Here is a 23762-nt window from a genome sequence, read left to right as displayed (position 1 = left end):
CTCTTAGGTGAATCCTGAGAAACTTGGCAGAAACCCATGGGGGAGGGGAAGAAAAAAAAAAAGAGGTTAGAGTGGGAGAGAGCCAAAGCATAAGAGACTCTTAAAAACTGAGAACAAACTGAGGGTTGATGGGGGGTGGGAGGGAGGGGAGGGTGGGTGACGGGTATTGAGGAGGGCACCTTTTGGGATGAGCACTGGGTGTTGTATGGAAACCAATTTGACAATAAATTTCATATATTGAAAAAAAAATAAAAAAAATAAATTTAAAAAAAAGTCTAGAATATGAATATTTGGTTCTATGTCCTAAAATTACAACACTTTTGAACAGAGATGAAGTTTTGGTGATTTTTCAATAAAATGGAAGATATAGAGGCAAAAGCATCCTTCCCCTCCACCGTACAAAGCCTTACTTGATTTAACAGTTCAGCTTGAGCCTAAGCAATGTCAGCCTTTGCACATAAACAGATTCCCAGCTCATTTAAGATATGCAATAAATGTGCATGTGGCATTAGATGTCTTTTCTCTAGTAGAAGAGACTATTTTTGAGCATTTTAGCTCAAACATTATTTGATTTGTACATTGTCATGTATTATGCTGTGGAAGCAAAAACCAGTTTGTACCATGTAAAATATAAAACATGCCTAATATTACTCATGGCAAGGACTGGTCAGTGCTACCTGCATTGTTATAAATGTGTCTCACTGACTGATGTTGAGATGAGGACAACCACACAAGACACTTCAGCATAGCCTTGGCCGAAATCTATATGCCATAGACAGAATTGTTTGTCTCCAATCAGCAATGAAAATGTAAATACTGAATTATATTAGGAGGTGATATGGTACTTTACATGCAACAACAGAGAGAAGGAAGTGCTGACCACATTAGGTGATTAACAATCAGCCAGCCATCCATTAATTCAACAAGTATTTACTGAATACCTACTAGGTACCAGATATTGTTCTAGACATCAGGGTAGAGTGGTAAATAAGAGACAAGTTCCCCTTTCTCACGGAGGTTACATTTTAAAGTAAAAAGACAGACAACAAACTGACAGAAACAAACAAGAAAAGACCCAGTGATAAATATAAGGATGAAAAACAAAACTCTAGGCTCTGTGATAGCAATTGGGTGGTCAGGTTCAGCTTTTCTGAGGCATTGGCACTCAAGCTAAAATCTGGATGACAAGAAGAAAACTGCCACATGAAGATCTGGGAGGAGTGGGTTCCCACAGAAGACAGAGCAGGGAAATGAGGTTGTCATGTGAGAGGAACAGAGGGAAGCCCCTGAGGCTCATCAGCGGACTGAGGAGCAGAAGGAGCTGGAAAGGGCACCGGTATCAGGTCAAGAGCTAGGATGGCGACAGAAAAATAGGGTTTAAAGATGGAATAAAACATGAAATAGAAGGAATATTGGAAACAGAGAAACAGATGATATAAAAATATAAGATAGAGACTTCGGAAAAATTCAGCTTGCTCCAGGCATGATTTTCCTATGTCTTACTAGTGTGAGAACCGTCTCTAATAAAGCCAATCCACAGCACCTTTCTTTATTTGTTTTGCAATGAAGAACGAGGCACTTTTCGTTCTTTTAAGAATCTCATGCCGTCTACAACTTACCAGTTTTCCCTTGATTACCAACATAATACATGTTTAAGATGGAACATTTGGAAAATACAGATAAGCTAATGGAAGAAGTAAGATCACTCCAAACCCAGCCTGCCAATATAACTGCTGTTAACAGATTCTCTTTATGCTTATAAATTGCAGTAATTCAGAATATGGGCCCTGGAGTCTGGGTGAAAACCATGGCTTAGAAACTTGCTAAATGAGTGTTACTCATTTTTCAATCAATCGTAATTGCTTATAAAATGCTATAGAAATGTCTGAAATCTCTTTAAACCTCAGTTTTCTCATCTGCAAAACGGGAATAGTAATGTTACCTTCTTCATAAGACTACTATGAGGATTAAACGAGATCATCCATATAATTCTCCTGACTGGCACACCGTATGCACTTTAACATGTTAGGCATTATGCCATTTTCATTTTACAAAGTTGGGATCATATTGTAAAACTGTCAGTAAAATACATTATTATTCCAATCATCACTGGACATTTTTACATGATCTTAAATATTTTCCGTAATGTAGTTTTTAATGGTTACACAGCATTTTACTATAGAGATATAATTTAGCTAATTCTCTATTCTGGGACACTTAAGCTGATTCCAAATTTTCACTATTTAAAAAATTATTGTAAAATTTCACGCTTATTTCTCTAGGATAAATTCTGAGTGGCTGGGTCAAAGGCTGGGTCATGTATACTTTATGCCTTTCATCATATCCTCTCCATGAATTAGATTATACCCTTGGATAAGAATAATGTTAGGAAGTAAATAGTCCACATACAGGTGAAGTTTTGTAGGTCTGATTTACCATCAGCTTAGTGAAATACTCCCCTCTATCCCCTGCCTTTTTTCTCCACACCTGTTCATACCTTCTGATCAGCAACATCTTCCCTCATTCCCTAAGAAAGCTTCTCAGTTCCAGGCTTCCAGATGAGCCAATCTGCTTACAATTTTCTGATTTGCTGGGAATTCTTTACTTACAAATTCATTTCCCTTGAAGCCATAAACTCATAGGATTTTAGTATATTAGAAATCCAAGCCCCTCATCTCACAGATGAGGAAACTAAAGTTGACGGAGCAAGTGATTTGTCCAAGTTGGTCCTCTGGTCCATGCTGTTAGACAGCTAGGCTGGGTTGGCTCATTTCTTTATCTCTAATACCTAGTTCAGAAGTTAGCACATGCAGACAGTCAGTGTTTGGTGAATGAATAACTACTTGAAGTGACTTACAGCCTCCAAGGATTCTAAACTGGAAAGGACCATAGAAGTGTGGAAACTGAAGCCCATATTGGTTGATGAAATGTATGTTGTCATTTAGCTATTAGTGATAAGTTGGAATAACACATCAGTTTCTCAATTCCCAGGAGAGACAAGGAGAAGCCAAGAGAAGGCTTTGTGGGGTCAGGTGGACATCATGTAGAGAAGGGATTAAACTAATTCTGCCTTGTTCCAGAGAGCAAAGCCAAGACGAAAGAGAAATGGAAGTTGCTGGTAGGCCAATTTCAGCATAATACATGGAAGAGCTTTTTAATGGTTAGTAATGTCCAAAATAGAAACATATTTTCTAGAAAAGAAGTTGCCCCTAATTTGAAGTATTCAAATAGAAACAGGGTATGTTTGAATAAATAATTTGTTAAGTGTGTTTGAAAAGAAACGAATTTTGTTCCATGTGCCTGGTTGGGATAGATAACTACTAAGGCCTACCCAAAACTAAGGTGAAATGATTTTATGAATATATGTACACATACACACAGATGGATAAATGAATAATTTTTTCCTTATTGATATGTTATTTTGTAATTAGGTCTTTTGAGTTGAACCCATTGTGTTTCTCATTATAAATGGGACCAGATAAATTCTAATGTCTTTACTGACCCAAGATTCTATGGTTCTAAATCATCTTTTTGGTGATAATTCAGTGTGCTACACATAGTAGGAATTCAAAAGATGAATTTAAATTAGCTCTTAAGTCTGGAAAAATCTACATTTAAGATAAATTGAGTTACAGGCTCCATGAGTTGAACAATTTGATTGCACTCAGCTGGTCTCAGTCAAATATATCAATTGATCACATTCAAGAACACTAATGCATTAACTTTTTTTAAACTAAAAAGGGATAAAATTAAAAGAAGAAATTTGGTGAATTGTATTGTGATGAGATAAAGTTGTTCTTATTGATGAATGATGATATTAAATTATGGCTAGAATTATTTCCTAGACTATAAAACCTTTCAATATGAAACTGCAAATATGATTTAATTGCACTTCAAGTATGGAGTTACTGAAAGACTGCTCATAGTATAATAATTTCATCCAAATCCTAGTGGTAAGATAGCCACATAAATGAACCATATCACAAGAATACTTTAAATTTTCAAGATTTCAAATCATTGATGGAAATAGAGATCCTAAAAAATTCATACTTGGGTTTGGTGAAAAGCTCCACTCTTACATAGCAATCTAGCAAAGCTTTGATGAGTATCATAGATGGTGTCTGTAATGTACTCTTTGTGATTCCAACCAGGGAGGAAATTGATAAAAAGACAGCAAAGGTTGCTTCTTTGGGGGCTTCTCTTCCTTCTTTCCCCTTTTCTTCCTCTTTCTGTTTATGCTTTTCTTATTAGGAGGCTAAAAAAAGGGGGGTGCCTGGGTGGTTCAGTTGGTTAAGCGTCCAACTTCAGCTCAGGTCATGCTGTCACGTTTTCTGAGTCTAAGCCCCACGTCAGGCTCTGTGCTGACAGCTCAGAGCCTAGACCCTGCTTCAGATTCTGTGTCTTCCTCTCTCTCTGCCCCTCCTCTGCTTGCTCTATGCCTCAAAAATAAATAAACATTAGAACAATTTTAAAAAAGAAATAAATATTCAAATGAAGCATTTCATTTGATTTATCAACATTGCCATTGTTTTGGACAATCTTAATAGTAAAAATTTATGACTCGAGTCAAGATGGGATATCCACTGGCTAGAATATCTCATAGAATACCTAAGCCTTGCTTTTTACCTCACTCAGTTAGAAAAATGTATATTTCAGGAGGAACATGAATTTCTCTGCCTTTCAGACATTGTGCTGGATGCTAGAGAGACAGAAATATCAAGCATGAAACTTGGCCTCACAGAGGCATAGCAAATTCATTGCATAGGTTCATCATGGAACACAGATGAGGCTCAGAGATCTTTCTGACCCAGGACTTCAGACAGATTGTTAAGCTATCACAGAATTGGCACAGGAATTAGCATTTATTAGTCATCCAAGTCAGAAGTTCTCTGGTAACAGATCTTATTCTAATAATCATTATCATGGTTACTTCGTGTCATTAAAGTAAGACTCATTTCATATGTATCCTGCTGAAGTCTGAGTTTTTGAATTCCACTCCCAGCAACATGAAACAGAAAAAATAATTTAAAAAGAAAGTTACCTCCACTGCTGCTTTTGCCCTTTCAAATTCTTCTTCTAAGGAGTGGTTTCTGGAAAGTAATGCACTTCCCCAGCGCTGTTCTTTGGTCAATCGAGCCTGAAATAAACCAAACGCATGGTGTTATACTACTGGAATTACTGAATACAAAAGTACAAATATTTTTCCTTTTCTCATATTTCCCTACAGTTTAAGAAGCATCTGCAAAGGATGCTATTTTTGGAGTACTTTGCAAGAATGATGTTACCCAAACTGGATGGTACCAAAATGCATATGAGCCTGCATGCATGATTCTTCTAAGAGTGGGTCTTAGCCTTGGTCATGTTAAAACCAAAGCCCAGGCCCAGCCTCCCAAAGATCTTACTTTCATTGGTCATGGTTCTAGGCATTGATATTTTAGTAGCCTTCCAATAGGATTCTAATATGCAGCTAAGATGGAGAATCTCCATTAGAAGCCTAGACCTAAAAACTGATATTCAGGCTTCCAGTTAGTTAGGACTAGCTTCGGGTAAAACTAAGCTGCAGAGATGGAAGGTGCTACTAGACCTTTTTCCTTACATACACAGCAGATCCTCATGGTGAATTCTCTTTCCTTTGCCTTCCTTCTATTGGCACACTCTGCCTCATGTCCAATATCCTCAGGACATTGCTCTGTTAAGTGGTAGTCACTTAGATAAAATCATGTTTGTTAATGTCAACAAGTTTGTCACAATTAACAGACATTGTGAAAGACATCTTCACTTAGCTAAATGCAAATATTCAGAAGACCAGCCTCCAGCCCCACAAAGATCTGCTGGAATTTTTTAAATGTTGCTAATTTTTTTTAAATTTTTTTTAACGTTTATTTATTTTTGGGACAGAGAGAGACAGAGCATGAACGGGGGAGGGGCAGAGAGAGAGAGGGAGACACAGAATCGGAAGCAGGCTCCAGGCTCTGAGCCGTCAGTCCAGAGCCCGACTCGGGGCTCGAACTCACGGACCGTGAGATCGTGACCTGAGCCGAAGTTGGACGCCCAACCGACTGAGCCACCCAGGTGCCCCTAAATGTTGCTAATTTTTAATTTCACAAAAACTAAATACATTCTTTTTGAAAAAAATTAATGTTTTCAAAATCATGGAAGAGGTGTACCTCTAGAACTTCTTTTTGGTTGCATATATATTTATGTACCCTAGACAGTAACGTGTTACAAAAATTTTGGCGACATCAAGGGTATGCTATTCTGTAGCTTACTTTTCTTCATTCAACAATCTTGGAGAGTGTCCATATTTTGTATTTATAGATCCACTCTATTCTTTCCCAGGGATTTCCTAGTAAAGTATATATTGTGGTTTGTTCAGACCTTTCCCCATGAGAACTCAGGGTGTGATTTTTTCTCCATGTAATTGCTTATTTTCTTGTCTATCTTTCTGCTACACTGTGTGATCCATGAGGGTAGGATTTTGTCTGCGAACTTTTGTTCTCCCCTGTACCCAGCCTAGGGCCTGACAAGTGATGTGTACCCTAAAGATGCCTACAGACTGCAGGATGAGGGACTGTCCTGATAAGGCAGCTAGACCTTGGGGAACAGGAAGAGGGATGCTTGTGGAATGAAGCTCTCTACACCCTTTTATTGCCTTTTACCCAGGTGTTTGATTACTCTTCTTTAGAGATGCTCAACCTTGGCTTCTATGGGGGTTACTTGAACAGGCCTGGGCCCCACCCTAGACCAGTTAAAGAATTTCTGGGGGTAGGGTCTGGGCACTAAATGTTTAAAAGCTCTTTTGGTGATTTTGAAAAGCAGTCATGTATGAAAACTATTGTTCCACAGCAAAACGTTGCCCTTCACTGAGCACTTACCATCTATATAGCTCAGCTGCTTTTCATTTTTTTCTCCATCATTGCTGGTTCTCAAGAGGACCCCCACCCCCTTATTATCACACAGTTGTAATACCAGAGCTCACTACATGCCAGATGCTGCCCCAAGTCCTTTAGATACTATAACTCACTTTGTCTTTTCAATAACCTGTGAAGTAGGTATTATCACCAACTCCATGAAATTGAAGCACAGAAAGTGAATTAACTTGCCCAACATCACACAGCTAGTAAGTGGTAGGGCTGATGCTCTGAGCCATGTTCATAACTACTGCACTATACTGCCTCTCACAGGAGGCTGTGCTCAAGTGGCCATTTTGGAAAGATGCAAAATACAGAAAACTCTCTCAGAGGTTCATGCACGGTTGAGGGAATCAACCAAGAAGTCCTCAAGAATATGGTGGGCTGAAAACAATAATGATGTAATTGTTATGCGCAAGTAAATTGTTATGCATAAACAACAGTCTTAGACTGTGTTTCGCACTAATGAACAAGGAAGGTTAATTTATTGAAACCTTAATTCATGTTTTCTCCTCGATATATTCACTGCTGCGTCCCTGGTATCTCACAAACAGTAGCTGCTCCATAAGCAGTCAGTAAATACTTGTTGAAGATATGCTGTTGGAGAATATGTGAATGAATTACTTAAAGGTATTTCTCTTTCCTACTCCCAGAACACTATGTGTTCTCAGTCAAGTTTTCTTGATAAATCCAAGAGGCTAAGGGGAACTTGTAGGAAATTGAGAGGGGACTTATTTTTTGGTTCTGTGCCTGGAGTGGCAGAGGTCTGTGTTAGCAAGGCCCTGTGCCCTGATTCTGGGGAAGGGGAATGACTGCAGGGTGCCTTAGCAGAACACCTAGTAAAGAGCTAGGCCTGTTAGCAATACAGAGGTAAGGCCTCTGGAATAGTGTGTGTGGTCAGAAGAGGGAGGGCGATGAGGACACACCCAAGTCTGCATGGGCATCAGTGCCTCATTCTCAGGCGGGCCAGGCTCAATGACCACCATGAACAAGCACCTTCTCTTGTTCTCTGGGTCTTGTGAAAGCTACTACTTTCTCTCAACCCAGATAACTGAGGCGGGGCTGGGGGGAGAGAGCTCCAAAAACGTAAGTGGGATTGACTATCACAGGTTCCAGAGATTAGGATGCAGACACAGATCTTTTGGGGATGGCTGTTCATCCCGCTACCACCCTTATCTGACACTCTTGGGTCACAGTACATTTCAGTCACTTTACAAATATAAAGGTGCAGATGGTTTGTAAATTTTTAAAATTGGTAAGTCGTTAGGATGGTATAGCCTGGTAACAAAGTTAACACCAAATATGATATGATCTTATTGTCTTGTAGAAAGTTAACCAATCTTGTATCAAACTTGGAAATCTTTTTCTGGCATTTCTTTCCCAACCATCTCTGTTCCTTTACTTTGGAACTAACTCTTTTGTCTTCCTGCTGGTTCCCTCATTAATGAAATAAATAAATAAATTTTAAAAATGTGGACACATGGTGAGAAATAAGCTGTGTATTTATATAATAATGTCATAAATGACCCATGAATGGCATGAGAAGAAAGAGAAAGCACTAATATTTTTGTCCCAAGGCATCTCCTTTTATTAGAGGCACTTTTTACCAGTGAAATATGATCTGTCTTGCCTGTGAAGCCTGACCTAACAGAACTCCATTACTGTCACTGGCTTCCCTTCATCAATGTTTCACGACCCAAGTGGATTATGAACCACAGGACGCAAAGGGCACAATATATCAGGAAGAAGAGGCAAAATCTCTCTCTCAGGATTCTAGACTTGCAGTTCATATTCTCTTTGCCGCTTAAAACAGCAAGTGTAAACAGAATCCTACTGTGCAAATGAAATTTTATTTCAGTAGTACAATTACTATTTAGGTAAGTGCTATTTTCCACCTAGTTAGAAAGGCCTTAAGTCATTACTAAGACAAGTTATTGTCTACTTCACATCTTAAAGCCATTTATTTTGTCCAAGGAAGCTAAGCTAAATGTTATAAAATATAGAAAAACACTGCAAACAAAGGCAGTTTTCAAGCCAAGAGTAATATGCAACTAAAAAGGTTCTGAAACTTTTCAGCCCCAGACATGCTAGTTTAGGATTGACAGTGAAATACGGATTCTAACACCTAAAGATCAGCCTTTCTTTCAACCAAGACTTTTTTTTTTTAATCTAATTTCTTTACAGGCAAAAAACTGTCGTCTGGGAAAACAGATAAGCAATGCTGGTAAGCTGCAGATATTGTTTAGTACTTGACTAGAGGAATGGTCAGCAAAACAATGATAGCCATAAATTTGAGTTGTGGCTGTTTTGGTATCACAGTGGCTATATTAGTAGTTCTCAAGCTTGAGTGGGCATCAGAATCATTTGGAAGTCTTGTCCAGACACAGATTGCTGGGCCCCACAACCAGGGTTTCTGCTTCAGTATGTGTAGGTGTGGGAGTGGGGGCCAGAATCTGCATTTCTAACAAGTTCCCAGGTGATGCTGATACTGCTGATGTAGGGCCCCACGATGAGAACTTCTGATCAGATGCTGACATTCCGTGTAGGCAAGTGGAACTCCGGAGTTTACAAATATACTCTGATGTCGGCATTACTTTGCATCATCGCCTGATTTTGAAAAATGCCCCACAGTTACAACAACCTCCTGGAAGTGCCTTGGCTTTAAAAATAGTATTTTAATTGGTTTAAGCTAATTGGATTTTAAGGTATTACACTCTCTAAAGAAAAAGGATTTTTTTTTTTTCTCCCAGCTGCTGTTTGTTCTGAATGATAAGCACTGGGTGAAGGATAAGAAGAATTAAATAACTCTTTAAGAATATTGTTTTATTCTCTTTATTCAAAATCATGATTTGAAAATTACTGTATTTGTAGCTGTGGTTGTCCTAGCATAATAACCGTTGGCTAACCTCTATGTCAGTCTTTCGTAACTCCTTATACAATTGCCTTTACATTACTGCTAGAGATTTCCTAGCAAAACACAGTTTTAAAAATCTCAGTATCTTTTCAAAAGAGATTGATGGGGAATGGGAGCTGCTTAACTGTAGAAAGGAAAAATATCTTATAACAACTAGCAGACTTTGGGTAACAGCATAACACAGTATTTAAAAGCATAATCTTTGGAGTCAGACTGCCTGGGGCCAAATCCTGTTTGGATTTAATAGTAATTCGTGACCTTGGACAAATTACTTAATCTCTATAATCCTCAGTATTCTCACCTGCAAAATGTATATTCACTTATAGAGTCCATACAAGAATTGAGTACAATAACTCATGTAAATGCACACACAAAATGCTCAGTACATAGTAAGTGTTATAAAACTTGGCTTTTGTTATCACCTTTCTGGTTAGTGCTTGTCAGGTGTGGCTTTAGAAATTCATTTAAAAATTATCTGTATCTAGAGCACTTTTGTTTAGTGGTTAATAGAGACTAGTTAGATTCTTTTTAATTAATTGATTTATTTTGAGAGAGAGGGAGCATGTGCACACACACACACATGTGAGTAGGGGAGGGGCAGAGAGAGAGGGAGACAGAGAATCCCAAGTAGGCTCCACAGTATCAGTACAGAGCCCAACATGGGGCTCAAACTCACAAACTGTGCGATCATAACCTGAGTTAAAATTAAGAGCTGGACGCTTAACTGACTGAGCCACACAGGTGCCCTGAGACTAATTGGTTCCTTACACAGAACAGATAAACTCTTGCCTCATTGAGATGGTCACAGTTTTTTTCTTGATCAGTCAACAGATATTTATTGTTGAAGGTACACACAAAAAAGTCGTACCTTATGTGTCAGAGCAAATTTCTAGAGCTTTGTGCAAGGCGGGCACATATGGTTCCCATCTCCATACCATTATGAAATTCTATGTTGTAGAACATTGAAGCAAATCAGTGCTGATTTTGAAAAGAGAGGGATAGTCTATTATCATGAATAACTAAAAATTATTTTTGAAACTAGCTTCCGAAATGCTAAAAGAATAAAATTTTGTTATGTTATTTTTATTTTGATCTGCTCTTTAGTTAAACAATAATTAGCCACTACTTTTGAATTGTTAAATTTGACAAGAGTTGTTTCTCCTCTGTTAGTATTCTCTTATTTTTCCACTTCAGCAAGTATTTGTTGAGTCCCTACTATGTGCAGATTTCCTACTATGCTGAAAGTGATCTTCCATATTTCTTTCCTTCCTTCTTGCCTTCCTGCTCTTCTTGCCCTTCTGCCTTTTCTTTGCTCCTTCCTTCTATCTTTGCTTCCTTCCTCATTGGTAGCTCACTCACACCTCATTGGTGTGCTGTCAAGAGGGAAGAAGGGATGTTGATGTGGATCCTGCACTGTCTTCCAACAAGCAAAACTACATAGTGTACCATCTAATTGTTTCTAATAGACATAAGGTCTTGATACTTCTTATAACTGAATTCCTTTTTCTAATTTTTTCACTGCCTTACTTGTAGCTTTTGGAGGGTTGACATTCAATCACATTTGCTGAACTGAAATGGGCTTAAATGCAAACTATTAGTATTGCAGAGAGTAGAGGTTCCGAATGAATTTGGGAGGGAGGCACAAAATTGTGCATGGCCTCAGATCCAATGGCAATCCTAATTTATCTTACAAAGCTTCTGGAAGAAAGTGATATTCTTTAAAATCCCTTAACTCATCTTAATCCTAGAAATGTAAGTAATAATCAGGGACTGCAATGAGAAGGGAGATAGATGGTTTGTGAGTTCTCTCGGGTGAATAAGCTTGGTGTAGTTGATATGAGGTGGCTTGTGGGTAGGAACAGGGCTTTAGAAGCTGATGGGTGATTTGAAGGCTGGCTCTTCTTCCCTTTGCTACTTCTTTTTAAGGTGAATTTCTCATGTGAGAAATGGGGATATTGATTTCCAAGATTATTGCAAGAATTTCAAATAATATGTTTGAAATATTTCATTTATACACATGAGGTGTGTAATAGGACAGCTATTAAGAATGCATTTCTGTTGTATTGCTCCTTTAAGAATTTAGAAAACATATCTGCACTTGTGTCTTAAAGTTACAATTGTTCAGGGGCGCCTGGGTGGCTCAGTGGGTTGAGCGTCTCACTTCAGCTCAGGTCATGATCTCACAGCTTGTGAGTTCAAGCCCCACGTAGGGCTCTGTGCTGACAGCTCGGAGCCTGGAGCTTGCTTCAGATTCTGTGTCTCCCTCTCTCTCTGCCCCTACCCCTCTCACGCTCTGTCTCTGTCTCTCAAAGATAATAAATGTAAAAAAAAAATTAAAAAAAAAGTTGCAGTTGTTCTGGCTTGGGATACTGCCAACTTGATGGAATTATGATTATATGGAAGGAAGCATTTTCTATGTGGAGGTCAGCAAAATCAGAGAGCAGCATAACTATGACTAAGTACTGGAGAGCCTGGTTCCTGCAGCTTAAGTCCAACTTCAATTGGCAAGAACCCGTCTTGGAGCTATCCTTCCAGTGTCCAGACTTGGCAAAGAAATGCTTAACTGTCACTTTCCAGCAAAAGCTGGGTTCATTTTTTTTTTGCCCCACCTCTATCTCAACCCACTTATAGAAAAAGCTAATTTTACATCATTACCTGTGTTTTGCCTCAACATTTCAAGCGTTTTCTAATTTTTCAGATTGTATGATTTCTTTAAACAATTAACTTCAGGGAATACTAATTACATGGTTGCGTGTCAAGAAACTTTATTGTTTTATTTTTTAAAATTTTTAATGTTTATTTATCTTTGAGAGAGAGAGAGAGAATAAGCAGGGGAGGGGCAGAGAGAGAGGGAGACACAGAATCCAAAGCAGGCTCCAGGCTCTGAACTATCAGCACAGAACCTGACATGGGCTCGAACCCACAAACCACGAGATCATGACCTGAGCCAAATCTGATGCTTAACTGACTGAGCCACCCTGATGCCCCGAAACTTTATTCTTAAATACATAGAGATTATATAATTTATCATAATCTCCTGCCACTGATTAGTGTATTCAAAACACTATTTGAAAGAGACCAGACTATGCTTTTCCTGTTCTCCATTTTGAAAAGAAAAGGAGCTGACATAAGAATTCTCCATTTTCTTTGTGATTCTGAAATATAATTTTTTTGAAATATGATTAAAAATTTTTTTAATGTTTATTTATTTTTGAAAGAGAGAGAAAGAGAGTGCAAGAAGGGGAGGGGCAGAGAGAGAGGGAGACATGGAATCTGAAGCGGGCTCCAGGCTCCCAGCTGTCAGTGCAGAGCCTGACGCGGGGCTCAAACTTATCAGCTGCAAGATCATGACCTGAGCCAAAGTTGACACGTAACTGACTAAGCCACTCAGGTGCCCCTGAAATATGATTTTTAAATAAAGCTTGCAAATAGCTCCTCACCTGTTACCTGTTGAACCTAAGATAATTTATGTTGGTTTGAGAGAAAAGAAAACATTTCCTTGATTTTCCCATGAGCTATCTGTGTGATAGTGGAGCAGAAATAAGTTTTGGTAAGCTGAAATCGTTTATTTGAATAGTCTGCAAGCCAGTTTTAAGTTGAATTTTTATATCACCTTCATCATCTTATCTACCTAGAAAGATCATATATTTAAGGGCAGTATGTTTCTAACAGTTAAAACACCTTCCTGTCTTTTATTACAATTAGGTTAATCAGCCTATGCTCTTGCTGCTTTGAGTGATTTAGTATTTCAGATGATTAAATTCCCCATTTCATGAAATTGTCCTCATTTAACCATACGGTAGACTTAAAACTAGGAGATTATGATTTTCCTAGTTTAGAAAAATCTTGAAAAGCATGCAGTGTTTTTAAAAAAGCAAATTAAGCGGGGGGTGGGGGGGCGCCTGGGTGGCTCAGTCGTTTGAGCATATAGCTTCGGCTCAGGTCATGATCTCACTGTGAGTTCGAGCCCTGTTTTGGGCTCTGTGCTGACAGCTCAGAGCCTGCAGCCTGCTTTAGATTTTGTGTCTCCCTCTCTCTCTCTGACCCACCCCTGCTTGTGCTCTGTCTCTCAAAAATGGATAAACGTCACAAACACAAAAAAAAGCAAATTAAGGGATAAATTCTTTACATATAATTGGTGAGCCTGTAAAGGATTCATGACAATTTATCTAGACAGAACTGTCATGGTGCATTTTAAATTATGTTTTGGAGGACAATATCGGGAATCCCACACAAATTTTCCAAAGCACATTGTGTTTGCTTAACGGCACACCAGTGAGCAAGAGGAAGGATGCTGTGGTGGGATGAAATCAGACAACCAGCAGGAGAGGAGCAGTCATTGGAATAACAAGATAAATGCATTGTGGGTCTCCACGGCAACTGAGGGCCCCAGTTGATCCTCTGCCCCTCCAGCGTTGGGTAGAACACAGCCCACCTGTGCCAAATCTCCCGCTCTACAGAAACAAATGTTCTATTGCTACATTAAATTTTTCCAAGGATTCCAGGTTATGAAACAGTACCAATTACTTTAGCTGAATCTAAATCTCTAATGCACTTAATAAGAATGTTTCTCTAATAAACGTTATTAATTAAAAAAATACATTTAGAATGAATACAGAGGATGAAAATACATTTTTATGCTATATTTACAATTCATTAAGCTTTCTATGTTTATTTGTTCTGGAAGTGAGCTGACTTGTTTTCCAGCAGAGTCCTGGAAGCAGTAACGCCCACTCCTCTCCAGTGAATGTTAGAAATGGGGACAGGAGTCGGTTCTCTTAGTGGTTGATTCCAGTGGTCTTCCTTTGCCTCAACATTTCTTATCCGTGTCCTCCTGCTCTAGGCTGCTTACCAGTTCTGGGTGCATGGACAATTTTCCTAATCTCACTGTGTCTTAGTTTCCCATCTATGAAATAAGGGTAATAAATAAACTTACCTCATATAGCCATTTGTCAGGATCAAATGAGCTAACATGTATTATTAGAAGACTTTATCATAACAATCAATAATATTTGCTATTATCATAATTATCCCTTTACTTCACCTCACAGTATCTCTTAGTCTGATCTAGTAAATTCAAGAAAATTTCTCTTGCTTACTCCATCTCACTTACTTTCAACTAGATTGCAGAATGCATGAATGTAGACACATTTCTTAAGAGATCTTTGTGGTTTTAGATCAAGGCTGCATCCTTAGAGAGTGTTTGTGCCAATGAAAAGATTGAGGCTGACTTTGGCCTTCTTTGTAGTATTACCCAAAGGAGAGAACTGGTTAGAGACAAGCCAGTTACACTGGAGTTGAGGGTCAAGTAGTGGACAGATAGATCCAGTTCATACCATACTTCCATCAGTGACTAGTTGGGTGTCTCAGAAAAAGGATTTTGACTTTACCAAGACTCTTTAAAGGATCCTTAAAATGAGGCTAATAACAATTCATAGGATTATTTGAGTATTGGATGTAACATATTAAAAGCACATAGTAAAGTTCCTAATACTTAGTGGGCATTCACAAATGGTAGCTCTTACTATTATAATTGCTGCTAATACTGTAATTATTAATTCTTCAACATGAAATTTACTTTAATGTGACAGTCAGGATCCTGATATGTAAGTACCTTGGTCCACAGGGCATACATGTGAATGAAGAGTCACTAGGTAAGTTCCTCTTTTTTGTGTTTTGTTATATAAATTTTGCTAATACTGGAGTAGAAGAGATTTTATATTGCAAAACGATGGAAAAGTAAATGGTAGAACAAAGAAAAAGTGCTAAATATATAGTGAATTCGTTGAGACATGTTCCAGCCAAATAGACACATATATCATTATTTGTCTCAAGCTTTGAGACAGATTACTGAGAAAGCATATGAAATACAGAAAAAAATACTTCAAACTTTTTTTGGGGAAAATTTAAATAAAATATTTATGATATAAATTATCTATTAGAAAAGGTGGGTGGATTAAAGAATCAGCTTTGTGACCTGTGTTGGAGGCACTAATTCCAATTCTGAAGCCGACTCAGAGTTCAGGGCGCTTTTCCCACCACTTAGTTCTGGTTGAGATCTGTGTTCTGAGGACCTAGAGGGGATGAAAAAAGGAGATTACATCAAGAAACAAATTCAACTAGGAAGACAGTCAAGAAACTGAGTTAATTTGGATCATTGAGAGTCATGATAACAAAGCTCTCATTAGAGTTTTGATGAAAAAGAGAGCTTTTATATCATTTTACACAACCAAGTTTGAAGTTTAAGTGGCTGCAGTGTGCTAGGCATAATCTAAATCTGATTGATTTAGAATTCAGTTCAATTATGTACAAAAAGTAAATAAACGCAATCCCATTTTTCTTACAAACAGTTCTGCTTTATTAAAAGTATTTTGGGAGGGGAGTGTCTCACAGTGACCCAGGTGTGATTTGATCTTTACACAGAATTTGAAATGTCACAATAAGTGGAGATGTACAAGGGGCAACAGGAGACTGAAACATGTTGCCCTTCAGGAAGACTTAAAAACATGGTAAAATTCAGGTGGCCAATTTTTCTCATGAGCATCCACAGATTGTTCTTAATTAGTGTATTATCTGACAATGATGATTAAGATAGTCAGAAAAGGTTACCTGTGTAACCAGAAACATTTAATTTAACTGCCATTCATATAATATATTGAATATGCACACATATGTACATACATACATAAACCTATTTTTATTGATCGGCTCAGTTACACATTCAGAAAATTATCAAAAAATATTAAAGAAATATTGAATACTGGTTATGAATCTACCAAAGTCATTATTGGTTGAATTTTTGACAATTCAGATTTAATACTTAGTTTTAGAAGCTATGATAACTAACATTGATACATAGGGGGTTATACATGGCACCAAGTATTTGGATTGATTTAACTCATTGGCTATTTCAGTACATAGGAGAAATACCCATACAGTTGACACATCAATAGCTATTTTCTGATATTACAATATCTTACCATAAGAGTTCCTTTGATCCAGTTCTAGAAGAGCATGATTTTCTTTCTGCCATTGGATGCCCCTTGCTATTTCGATCTCCATGAAACTTAACATCATCCCATTTTTCCAGTTGTGTTTGAATGTCTATGAAGGAGATGGGAAAGGGGTAAAAGGACAGTGGAATATGAGATACAGACAGAAGAGAGATCAAGATTAAGAAGTTTTATACAAGTGAACTTCACTCAACTGATGCTCCTAAACCTAAGACCAGTGTTTTAAGGTTGCATGAAAATTAATTAAAACATGTGCAGCTAAATAAAAATGAGACTCATTAAGAAACATTGGTTTACTTATAGTTAAACAATCAAGTTCTTTTACCTGAATTTGTTTCAAGAGCTGTGTGCATTCTGAATTCTGTGTATGAGTCCATGGAACCCCCATGGAATGAACATATGGAGTACTATCCTACCTGCCTCTAGCTAAGGAGGTGACTTTGAGACACTTCTGGCATGTTTATAAAAAGAAATTCTGTTTATGCCATCCTTATCAAAATAACACCAGCATTCTTCACAGAGCTAGAACAAACAATCCTAAAATTTGTATGGAACCAGAAAAGACCCCAAATAGCAAAGCAATCTTAAAAAAGAAAATCAAAGCTGGAGGCAACACAATCCTGAACTTCAAGATGTATTACAAACCTGTAATCATCAAGACAGAATGGTACTGGCACAAAAACACACTCAGATCAATTCAACAGAATACAGAACCCAGAAATGGACCCACAAACGTATGGCTAACTAATCTTTGACAAAGCAGGAAAGAATATCCAATAGAATAAAGACAATCTCTTCAGCAAATGGTGCTGGGAAAACTTGACAGCGACATGCAGAAAAATGAACCTGGACCACTTTCTTACACCATACGCAAAAATAAACTCAAAATGAATGAAAGACCTAAATGTAAGACAGGAAGCCATCAAAATCCTAGAGGAGAAAGCAGGCAAAAACTTCTTTGACCATGGCCATAGCAACTTCTTACTCAACACGTCTCCAGAAGCAAGGGAAACAAAAGCAAAAGTGAACTATTGGGACCTCAACAAAATAAAAAGCTTCTGCACAGTGAAGGAAACAATCAGCAAAACTAAAAGGCAACTGATGAAATGGGAGAAGATATTTGCAAACGACATATCAGACCAAGGGGTAATATCCAAAATCTATAAAGAACTTATGAAACTCAACACCCAAAAAACAAAGAATCCAGTGAAGAAATGGGCAAAAGACATGAATAGACACTTCTCCAAAGACATCCAGATGGCTGACAGACACATGAAAAAATGCTCAACATGACTCATCATCAGGAAAATACAAATGGAAACCACAATGAAATACCACTTCACACCTGTCAGAATGGCTAACATTAACAATTCAGGAAAAACCGATGTTGATGAGGATGCAGAGAAAGAGGATCTCTTTTGCACTGCTGGTGGGAATGCAAACTGGTGCAGCCACTCTGGAAAACAGTATGGAGGTTCCTCAAAAAATTAAAAATAGAACTACCCTACCACCCAGCAATTGCACTACTAGGTATTTATCCAAAGGATATAGGTGTGCTGTTTCGAAGGGGCACATGCACCCCCATGTTTATAGTAGCACTATCAACAATAGCCAAAGTATGGAAAGAACCCAAATATCCGGGAAGATGTGGTATATATATATATATATATACAATGGAGTATTACTCGGCAATCAAAAAGAATGAAATCTTGCCATTTGCAACTACGTGGATGGAACTGGAGGGTATTATGCTAAGCGAAATTAGTCAGAGAAAGACAAATATATGACTTCACTCATATGAGGACTTTAAGATACAAAACAGATGAATTTAAGGGAAGGTAAGCAAAAATAATATAAAAACAGGGAAGGGGACAAAACATAAGAGACTCTTAAATATAGAGATCAAACAGAGGGTTGGTGAAGAGGTTGTGGGAGGGGGGATGGGCTGAATGGGTAAGGGGCATTAAGGAATCTACTCCTGAAATCATTGTTGCACTATATGCTAACTTGGATGTAAATTAAAAAAAAAAGAAATAAATGAAAAAAAAAATCTGTTTAAAGAGATGAGCCTCACTGTTAAAAGGAGGTGAGAAGAAAGTGGAACACTTTTCACAGGTTTTGTATAAACTGATTAAGTTCATCAAAGGAGTGAATTAATAATGGGAAGAGAAAGTAAAGATGCAATGGAGAAAGTCAAGAGAATGCTAGAACAATTTTTTTCCCTGTGGTTTAATTCTTACAGTTAAAGAACTTGGCTGGGTTCATTTTCATTAATAAGTGTGTGACTGTAAATAAATCACTTAAACAGCCTTGGGGTCCAGTTTTTTAATTTATAGAAAGATAGGTTTAATTTATAGAAAGATAGGAGGTAGTCAATGTCCTCCATAGTTCTTTAAGTATTTTTATGACTTCTTCACAGAACATCTTCTTAAAAGCAGAGACATAAAAGTCTCATTTTTAAGTTTATTGTGTTATATTGTTATGAACTTAATATATCCTTACATAAGTGTGTAAATTTCATTTATTCATTTGTACAACTGACTAAACCTAGAACACGTGGATAGTGAGGAAGTACTGGAGATACTTATAAAGTTTTTCTCCAAAGACAAAGGCCTCAGAGAGGGACATGGCAGGGGAGAGGGGACATGTTCTGAAATACTTGTCGTTTTTCTTTCTCCTGATAAAGCAGACCTTAATTTGACTGGTTGCATGAGATGAATTAAGCTTTCCTTTTTCAGGAAGATATACAGTAGAAAACAGGATGGGCTTTGACGTTAATCAGAACTAGCCTCAAATTCTAGCTCTTTCTTATATTGAGATCTTGGGCAGATTATTTAAATTTGAAAACCTGTTTCCTCACTTATTTCAGAGTTATGATGAATTAATGGGCTAATACATGTAAATCATGCAAGCATAGTCCTGGACATTATAAGCCATCAATAAATGGTAGCTGTTACTATTGTATCAGATACATCCCCATGCATGTTACATGTTCTGGATGGCTGTTCCTGGACCTTGTGTTAAAGTTATTTTCTCTCTCTCACAACTGGCTACCTCCCAATCTAGACTAAATTCTCCTAGAGAGCAAGATTCACGTGTTATTCTTACTTGTAACGCCAATGCCTCATATGGCACCTGCCATCTATCAAGAATTTGACACATGTGGGTTGAATAAATAAATGAATGAATCCACATCAGTTATGCAAAATTGAATGCCCCAACTGCATTTAATCCAAGAACAAAAGTGTGTGCTGCCCATTTCCTACATGGAATTAATCTTTTCTACTCCTTTCCCATGGTTTTAATGTCATTTGTGGAATTTCCTTGTATTAAGGCAGGAGTAAGCAGCAGGCGACACATGCTATTACCTTACCTAAATCTAAGGATGAAGTCTCTGGGCCTCGGAGAGGCTGGCCTCTCTGCTCAGCATCCGCACTGATGAGTTCAGATCCATCAGCCTTTTTCTTGAGGGATGAGGTTTTCGATGAGGCCTCCAACTTCTTGGCTTTGGTTTGGGTTTGAGAGACGGGTTCACTCAGGTCAAGGAGATCTAAGCCTGTGGTCAATACTGTCAAACATGGAAGAGGTTAAGATAAGCCCACTCACTGCTCTGAAATTATTTTTAAAAATAGGATTCAGTTAGGTGCAGAAGAATATTGTGGTCAGAAGTATGCAATTAAGTGAGATGACCGTTGATTTGTAAAGATGGTCTGTGTTTAGACTGGAAAGTTTGCCGTGTGTTCTCCTTTACTTGGCACAGTACAAACCCACAAAATAGGACTTAGACCAGCTTTACCAGGGATGAAAGTTTGCAAAACAGTTATGAGGAAGATTTGGAAAACTTTTTAAATGTCTTTGTGTTTAAACTTCAAACTACTAAAGCATATAGGATATAAAGGAATGCTATTAATCACTTTTTATTTAATTAAGCAGTTCAATCAGAGAACGGCTTGCTGTTTGGGCTCACACTAGAGAAGTATCTTATAATCCATAGTTGATGAATAGGTACACATGTTATGCCTTTGCTGTTTAATATGCAAATTTAAATTTCAACATAACAAGGCATAGAAGGGCTACACTTTAACTTCCCAGCATGTTGATTACATTGTATTAAATACTCTAGTGAAGACAGAAATAATCATTTGTTCAGATGCAAACTAGGCAAATGAGAATTAAAAAGGCAAGCTTTGTAACTCTTCATCCTTCTCTCTCTTACAGTGCAAGTAACCAGGGTTTGAGTAGCTCATTGTGAGAAATGGAAAATTACAATTAGGGAAGGTCCCTCCAGTCCTGCCTCTCTACCAGCTCAAGTACCAGAAGAGGCTGACTTCTGGCCTGGAATCACTTTACTCCCAGCTAGTTTAGGAAAGTCATCAAAGTGACAGAGAAATCCTTGTGTTAGCCCTTTCTGGCACTGTCTACAACTATGACTGAACCACTCCTTTTCTTTGATCTCCCAGCAGGTCCTCCTGGTAGGGAATGGATTTTTGTGGATATCTCAACATTCTTCCATCTGCTCCCCCCTTGCACTCAAGGTGGGTCAGACCTCAGTTGAACTCACAACCTGGGTTTCTTTAGTACCACTGTCCTCATGAGCTAACCACCCCTATAGCGTCCTTAGGATAGTTTGTCAAGCTTTATTCTCAATACAGAATTGAGAAATTCTCAGTTTCTGATTTCACTTACAAATCACAGTGATGGGATGTTAATGGTGAAGTGGAAAGACCTGACTCTACCACTGCTTAGCTGTGTGACTTGGAGTAAGTTTCTTGACTTCTCTGAACTTCAGTTTCCTCCTCTGAAAAATGCAGAATTAATAAGTCTATCTTTTAGATAAGATGTGAAGATTAACTCATCTAATTTGTATATTGAATATGTGAAGTGCTAGGCATACAATAGGTACTCAAAAAATGTTATTTCTGTTCTTTGGTGGCCAACTTGTGATGCTTTTCTTTTTGTTAATCTCCTCCTATTCTCCCTGTTGTTTTTCTATTTTGGGCAAGAAGCAGATCCATACGATGACAGAAAGGGGGAACATCACTGGGAATAAAACAGAGAATGAGACAAAGATATTGGTTACAGAGGATGCTACGAAGTAAATTTATCATAAAATGGCCTGAGAGCATCAGCTTATCTCCTCTGAGTCTTCCGGAGGAGATGGGAACCCCCTTCCAATGCTAAGATGCTCTGAAATATGAGGAGTGTTATGTGGCTAGCAAGAACCTCAACGTGAGGAGAAAGAAGTGGCTTTTAGAGGTAAGCCGCCTGGCTGGGTGTCTCAAATTTAAACATGGCAAGCGGCCAACATAGACTAGGATGTAACACATTTCATTTTCTTTGAATGTTTAAACAGAAATTTCCAGGCCACTATTATGTTGGCAGAGATTCTAGGCCTACCAAAATTTCCTTATAACAGAAGGAAGGAAGTGGGTAACAGTCTCGGGAATGCCATATATGTCTTTTTACTAATTGTACAAACAATTAGGAATTAGTCAGTTGCTCCTACACTTCTTTTAGCAGTAAATTATATAGGACTTGTCTACTTGTATATAGGAAGTATATTTATTACGGAATAATAACTGATGGAGTATTAATTTAATTCTATATCTGCTTCTCACCATTCAGAACAAATGAATTACTAAAAGAGTGAACCGCATATTCAAACTTCGCTCAGTAACATTCTTTCCCTCTCCAAACTGGCCTGAGCACTTCCTGTGTTGGTTCTGAGCTCTGTGTCCTTTGTTCTTTTCCCAGCAAACATGAAACAAATGCTTGGCACACACAAAAGGCCTTATTTGTTACCCACTTGATGAAGGGGGTGGCTTGGAGGTTGAATGGTAAGCTTTGAAGCTGAGATAGTCCCTGGGGACTACGATTTCAAAAGCATACAAGGATGGATGCAGCCTTTTGCTTTCTGGAGGAAGACAAATGCATTTTAGCAAGTGTGTGTGTGTGTACATGTGTGTGAGTGTGTTGCATGCACATGCACTTTAGTTAATAGTTTTGAAATAAGGGTCTCACTGTTCCATCTGGGCTTCGAAGGAGGCATACCTTGGCATGGAAGGGGGTATTGTTCTGCTGATTTTTGTAACCAGATTTTAAAGATTCTCTTAGACACATTAAAGTTTGAGTTCCAGAATCTGTGTGTCTAAATGAAGATAACCACCTCTTACAGTGGATGTGAAAATGTGTGTATATGTTTATGTGTGTGTGTGAGAGAGAGAGAGAGAAAGAGAGAGAGAGAGAGAGAAACTAATAGACTTAAAAATGCTATGTTGCTGGCTTTGGAGATGGAGGAAGTGGCCACAAGCCAAGGGATTCCAGGTACTTCCAGAAGCTGGAAAAGGCAGGGAGACAAATTCTCTTTTAGAGCCTCCAGAAGGAATGTGGCTCTGCCGACACCTTGATTTTAGGACTGCTGACTGACAGAATTATAAGACAATAAACTGGTGTTGTTTTTAAGCAACTGAATTTGTGGTAATTTGTTACAGCAGCAATAGGAAACTAATACAGCTTGTAGATCAGTGTCCATGCCAGGATGCAAACACAGGCCCTGTCACTCCCAAGCATGTGTTTGTTACCACTCCTCACTACACTTTATCTGAACCTGGAAGAAATATGCTGATTCCATTGGTGCGGCTTTGATTATTTTTTTGGTTATTCCCAGTCTGGCAGTTTGGGTAGTCTGAGGCAGAATTTAAATAGTTGGTAATCTCAAAAACTGCTTCTTTTTTTAAAAAAAATTTTTTTTACACTTATTTATTTTTGAGAGACAGAGAGAGACAGCATGAGCAGGGGAGGGGCAGAGAGAGAGGGAGACACAGAATCAGAAGCAAGGTCCAGGCTCCGAGCTGTCAGCACAGAGCCCAATGCGAGGCTCGAACCCACTAACTGTGAGATCATGACCTGAGCCGAAGTTGGATG

General features: G+C 38.2%; 1 protein-coding gene across 2 annotated transcripts in view; it reads right to left on the bottom strand.

The window, feature by feature from the left end:
* PEX5L (peroxisomal biogenesis factor 5 like) overlaps positions 1-23762 on the bottom strand; it is a 169371-nt gene that overhangs the window by 63883 nt on the left and 81726 nt on the right. The window contains exons 5-8 of one of the 2 annotated variants that reach the window (XM_049629577.1): positions 20212-20406; positions 16806-16929; positions 15803-15899; positions 5042-5137 (exon numbers count right to left, since the gene is read on the bottom strand). In XM_049629577.1, the coding sequence (XP_049485534.1) occupies positions 5042-5137; positions 15803-15899; positions 16806-16929; positions 20212-20406 (512 nt within the window). The remainder of the gene's footprint in view (positions 1-5041; positions 5138-15802; positions 15900-16805; positions 16930-20211; positions 20407-23762) is intronic. The other variant, XM_049629579.1, reaches the window with a different exon arrangement.

The sequence above is a fragment of the Panthera uncia genome, chromosome C2 (assembly GCF_023721935.1).
Source record: "Panthera uncia isolate 11264 chromosome C2, Puncia_PCG_1.0, whole genome shotgun sequence".
Lineage (NCBI taxonomy): Eukaryota > Metazoa > Chordata > Mammalia > Carnivora > Felidae > Panthera > Panthera uncia.
This window is presented reverse-complemented; position numbering and strand designations above follow the sequence as displayed.